The sequence below is a fragment of the Lutjanus erythropterus genome, chromosome 16, assembly GCF_056507025.1.
Source record: "Lutjanus erythropterus isolate fLutEry1 chromosome 16, fLutEry1.hap2, whole genome shotgun sequence".
NCBI lineage: Eukaryota > Metazoa > Chordata > Actinopteri > Lutjaniformes > Lutjanidae > Lutjanus > Lutjanus erythropterus.
In genome coordinates, this window is record NC_139332.1 from 9,894,824 (window position 1) to 9,900,217 (window position 5,394).

General features: G+C 39.9%; 1 protein-coding gene across 1 annotated transcript; it reads right to left on the bottom strand.

Annotated features, from left to right (window-relative positions):
• Positions 1-578: 578 nt before the first annotated feature.
• On the bottom strand, positions 579-2,472 carry LOC146312729 (gap junction beta-4 protein-like). Its single transcript, XM_084738479.1, has 2 exons — positions 1,343-2,472; positions 579-1,191 (listed from the first exon to the last, which is right to left on the bottom strand). The coding sequence occupies exons 1-2, from the start codon at positions 1,876-1,878 to the stop codon at positions 897-899; spliced, it is 831 nt and encodes a 276-aa protein (XP_084594605.1). The 5' UTR covers positions 1,879-2,472; the 3' UTR covers positions 579-896.
• Between the last annotated feature and the right edge of the window lie 2,922 nt (positions 2,473-5,394).

The following is a 5,394-nucleotide window of genomic DNA, read 5'->3' on the forward strand; positions in this document are numbered from 1 at the left end:
AAACAGGGTTTGCTTATTCATTTTCTCATGTAAGAATGCGCAACAGTCACTGCCTCAGTACACTCAGTTTTATGATAATGTCCTTTACAAAGCTACTCTCAGTCTTTTGAAGGAATGCAGGATGTGGTTAATTGTCATCGTGTTGGTCTGAAACTGAGGGAGTGGTGATTTTATCAACTTTTGTCAATAATGTTACTCCCATCTGTAACAACGTGTAGATCATTTTGTACCCATATAATACATTACACTGTGGTTTTTCTGATTACTTTTGAACATTATGTAATCCACCATCTAGATCTCTATTTTCTCAGTTTACGCTACTGCTGCACCTATTTGTGTCAATCCAGCAGGTTGTGAAGGATCATTAAAGATATATTTGCCAGAAACACATGATAGTGCTCTTGTTAGAAGATTTCTAGAACTTTCCGTACAGGGATAAAAGAGCAATATGTGGCAAATCAAATTTCACATGATGTATTTGATTAAATCTAATTGTCATATCTTGGTTAGTGTGTGCTCATATAAAAGTATTTCAATTATAGTTTGTGTTAAAGTACAAACACGACAGCTCTCACATCTCAGATTGAAGCAGTTTTATTTGTGGCCATACAGATAACAGAATAGTCTCAAGCAACAAATAATCATATAAATACTCAAAGTACAGTAAACCTTTAGTGTACAGTATATTTGTTATTTTAGATCACAAGTCTTCAAAAAGATATACACATTCAACTCAACAATATTAAGGGACGAAAACTATGTAAAAAAAATTACGATATGACCTTTGTAAACATTTTCTTACCAATCTTTTGCAGATAAATCTGGCCAATAGTACAGAAGCTACCTAACATAGTTTTACCTTGTTCTATTAATAAGTCAGACTCAATAGGTGTCTCTCAGGAGACTGCTATGCTGTATGCTGGGGCTGAGCTCGCTATTCCAGCTTCTCCGATGCCGTTGTCAGCTATCTTGCCCTTCTCCAGGACAGGCTCATTGTACGCCGAGTTTGCCTTCCCAGTCAGAGGGGTTCTGGTCATCATGAAGGAGTTTTCTCTTGCTGAGCGGGGGCCTCCGCTGCAGCATTCCCAGAACCTCTTTCCACACAGGTAGAAGATTTCGCAAAGACTGAGAAAGATGCACACAAAGCTGGTCACCACCATGAAGACGGTGAATATTTTCTTCTCTGTGGGCCTGAGGAACACATGATCACAGAAGAGACAAATAGTTAGATTAAGATTGATTCCTTAAAAGAAATTAGCTTTTCAAGTGGAGGTCAGAGGTCTAGTTCAGCCTTTTAGATTCCACAGTCTTTAACAATTTATAATTTTGGAGGCTCCCTTACCTGGCAATGTAGCAGTCCACCACATTGGGACAGGGTTCTTCATTGCATTTCACCAACGGTGGGAAGAATGTGGCCTCGTAGATGTAGAACAGCAGGAAGACAAACACAGCATCCACCATTATCTTAAACAGCAGGCTGAGGAAGTAGGTCCACCAAAGACCCCCTCGCTTCTTCCCTGTGTTATCATACAGAGGGGCACAGTTCTCCCCATGCTTCAGCCGGTGTTTGCGCTCGCGTTCTTTCCGGTAGGACACGTGGAGCGTCACGAGAAGAGACGGGCAGGTGACAAAGATCAGCTGGAGAGCCCAGAGTCGGGTGTAGGAGATGGGGAAGTAGTGGTCGTAGCAGACGTTGTGACAACCAGGCTGCCGGGTGTTGCAATCAAAGTCTTTTTGCTCATCACCCCACACCTTCTCACAGGCCACCAGGAAGACCAAGAGTCTGAAGATGAAAACGACGGCGAGCCAGATACGACCAAATGCAGTGGAATACTTATTTACCCCACTGAGGAGGCCCTCAAGGAAGGCCCAGTTCATGGTGCTGTTTCAGATATTAGTTTGGAGCACCTTGAAGAAAAAGAAGGCCCAAACACCCCAAAATGTGGCAGGCTCTCTGCTCGGACACAAACTGAACTGTGCATGTCCAGCACAAAGACTCTTTAATATAGTACTTATTACTACTGCCTTCTTGGCACAGGTTGAAGGGGCGGGAAGAACATGGAACAAAGCAAACATAGGCTCATTATGCTGCTGCAGTCACTAGTGGAGCTGGTGATTGCAAACACTTTGATTGCAGGCAAGAAAGAAAGGCAGAGAATTCTAAAGACTGACTCACACATGAGATCAATGCTGTTCTACTACAAGTTCCTAAGAATTTAAAGAATTAGTTGGGAAATGTCCTTATTGGTTTTCTTAGAATTAAGGCTCATTTATGCTGAATGTTAGATATGCATACAGATACGGACGGAGCCTTCTGTCCAAACTCTGCGTTCGTTTTGTTAAAATTTCTGCACATTCTTTGAAAGCTTACAGATATGGGCAAAAGAGAGCATTTCTACGAGTAGTCGTGGGAGGCAGTGTAGCCGCAAAGTGAGACATGACCGCAGCCCACGACGAAGTTCACATGTTGCAGTCGTGATGTATGCTGTCTACAACACTGCCTCCACTTCTTTCATTCTCAAGAGGTACATTATTACAGCCTCCTTCAGCATCGCCATGTTTGTTGTTGTCAGAAACTTTTGACTCTGACTGGCGCCCTCTACTGACGGTACTGCTTAACATGGTGGTTGAATTGTTTCAAATGGATGTAAATGGGCCTTTAAGTAAAAAGGATCGACATCGCTCTCATATCTGTCCCTTAAATATGATGCTACAGACAGGAATCACATCATAGCTTAGCATTAAGGCTGGAACCACTCTTGTCTGAACTATTTTGTTTCCAGAGAGGGTAAAGGGGCTCACTGTTACAATACCTTCAACATTTTTGCTTCCTCACAAATCTGGTACTTTTTTTAAAATATCATCCTGCATTGGGGAGGTGGTTCATGGCCTGACTCATCATTTTGAAAGAGAATACATTCAACCGTATCAGCCAGAATCAAGTATTCCTTAGAGTTTTCACCATATAGACTGTATATAATTTAGAAATTGTCTGTGGCTGGCTGTGTGAAGCTAGACAATCAAACGTAGGTATATGAGACACTCCACAGCTGAGATTCACTCTCTCCAGCACACAGGCTGTCTGCAAAGTACAATAATGCGAGACTGCTCCCATGTCTACAGCCTCAGAGAGTGGGGGGCACAAGGGAACCTCCAGCTGGGTCCTGAGAGACAAATAAAAGAAGCATCGGCAAGCTTTTGGGACCAAGAAAACAACTGATATGATTCTATTCAGACAGAAGCACTATCACATCACAAAACTACAAAGACGTGAACAGGCAAGCTGCGCAGGTTGGAACCACCTGTTAGAAAGAGGATGAATGATCATCGCACCATGGACTTCAGAGGCTTGGAGGGCCACACCAAAATCAATTACTGGCTGGTCTTCTTGGTTTTATCAATCATGATACTGTCCAGCTTGATATTAGACTGAAGGAGTTTACCTTTCAGGGCATCTGACGCCACCAGCAGCTGCAAAGACAAAGGAAGACATGCCAAGGTTTAGTACACAACGGGGCTGTCACTTTTCATTCCAAATTTGGACTACTGACAAAAAACAAATATCTGATGAATCTGTTTAATATGTAAAATAAAATAAAAAAACAGACTATGCTTTGTACTCCAGTGGGCAGCATTCCTAAAATACAATTTGAACCATTGTCCCTGTTGCTCTCACTTACCTAGGCTATTGTTTTTCTCTATGCCAATGCAAAATGCAGAAAACTGGCAAGCTGTGCTGAACTGATAAACATGACACCAAATCATCTGAAAAGTAATGGGAAACGGCATTTTCAATTTGACACCATAGATGGAAAAATTGTGAATGGTTGAGGCTTCTCTTTGTCAAACACTAGCCTGTCACTAGGAGAATGTTAATAGTATTGGTCCTACAGTGTATTTTTGGATTAGGCTTTGTGGGCTGCATTTAGTTTAATTAGAGTAAATTATATAATATTTTGAATTTTTTGAGCTCAAAGTTGTATTTTTAAAACTACAGGCTTACATAGTGTTTTCCTTGTTTTATTTTAACAGTTTGAGGTCAGTTATGGTAGCACACTCACTTACCCTGTCAGGATGCTGAATGAGAACTGCAGCTTGGAACATCTAGAACCAAGTTTGATTTCTGATGTGGTCAAGTGTCATAAAAAACAGTTTATTTCCAGCATAAACCACCCCAAAGGCTCTGCAAACCTAGTGTAAACCAGCTGCTGTGAACTACATGAGCAAAACCATTCATTTTAACTGAGGAGGGGATTGACAAACCTTTAACAATGAGGAGTCTGCTGCTATTCTTTGCTGTCTTTAGACGATTACATTCATTTAGCTTCATCAGTGATGGTGTGGCAGAGACCAAAGCACTAGCTGCCAATTAATTTTCTGTAAAATAATTTAATTTCAGTTCTACTTGTACATTTTCATATATCTTGTGTGCAAAAATCTTAATCAGCAAAGCAATGAGTAACTAAAGCTGTCAAATAATTGCTCAATAAAAAGTACAATATTTACCTCTGAATTGTAGTGGAGTAAAGTGAAAGTGGCAAAAGAACAAGTACCTTGAATTTGTGCTTATGTACAGTTCTTGTAGCTACTTATTTACACTCCACCACAGGTTTGCTCAAATCCATTACAAAACATGCCCACTGCATTTTAGTGAAAATCTGAAAATTTTGAGGAGCTCCTGAGGAATCCCACAGCACCTAAATTTAAATTCCTTAGAAATGTATTTGTATGTACAATGATGTTAGGTCCATTATTGGAGTTATAATAATAGATCTTTTACAGCCATATTGATATAAAATAGTAGAGTAAACAAATGTGTGACAAATGATACTAATTTAAGTTTCCATTCCATTTAGTGCAGCAGTGAATTTTCAGTGAGCCAACATGCATAGTAGCAGCACTCTGACTTTGTCTAATCTGAAAGGAATGGACCCTTAATTAGTGTTACTGTTAACACCTGTGTTTACACTATTTCTTGTCAAAATGGCTGCTGTGAAAAAGGTCTGTTGTTGTCTGTTGTTTTCTTCCATTTCCTGTTAACTGCAAATGAGACATGCAGTTTATAACTGCAGACAAACACACTTCTGTGTTGGGTGGTGCTGAGTCAAGGCAGAAAAATTTAGTGACATAATTTTCTCTATCTAATCAAAATAAGAGAATAAACTGTTGTAAATATAGTGTCGCTAATTCTTCATAAACAAGATATATGTATAGGCATTGTTTGTATTTTAATTTAATTTTGCTAAAAGGTGACCTTTGCTTTCATGTTAGTTTAAATTTAGAGATGGTATTTTTAGTAGGTACAGTATAACCGGAAATCATTATTATAATTCTTGCTAGCTTGACAATAGTATCGGGTGAGGGGTCATAAATTGAGACAGACTCCCCACATTT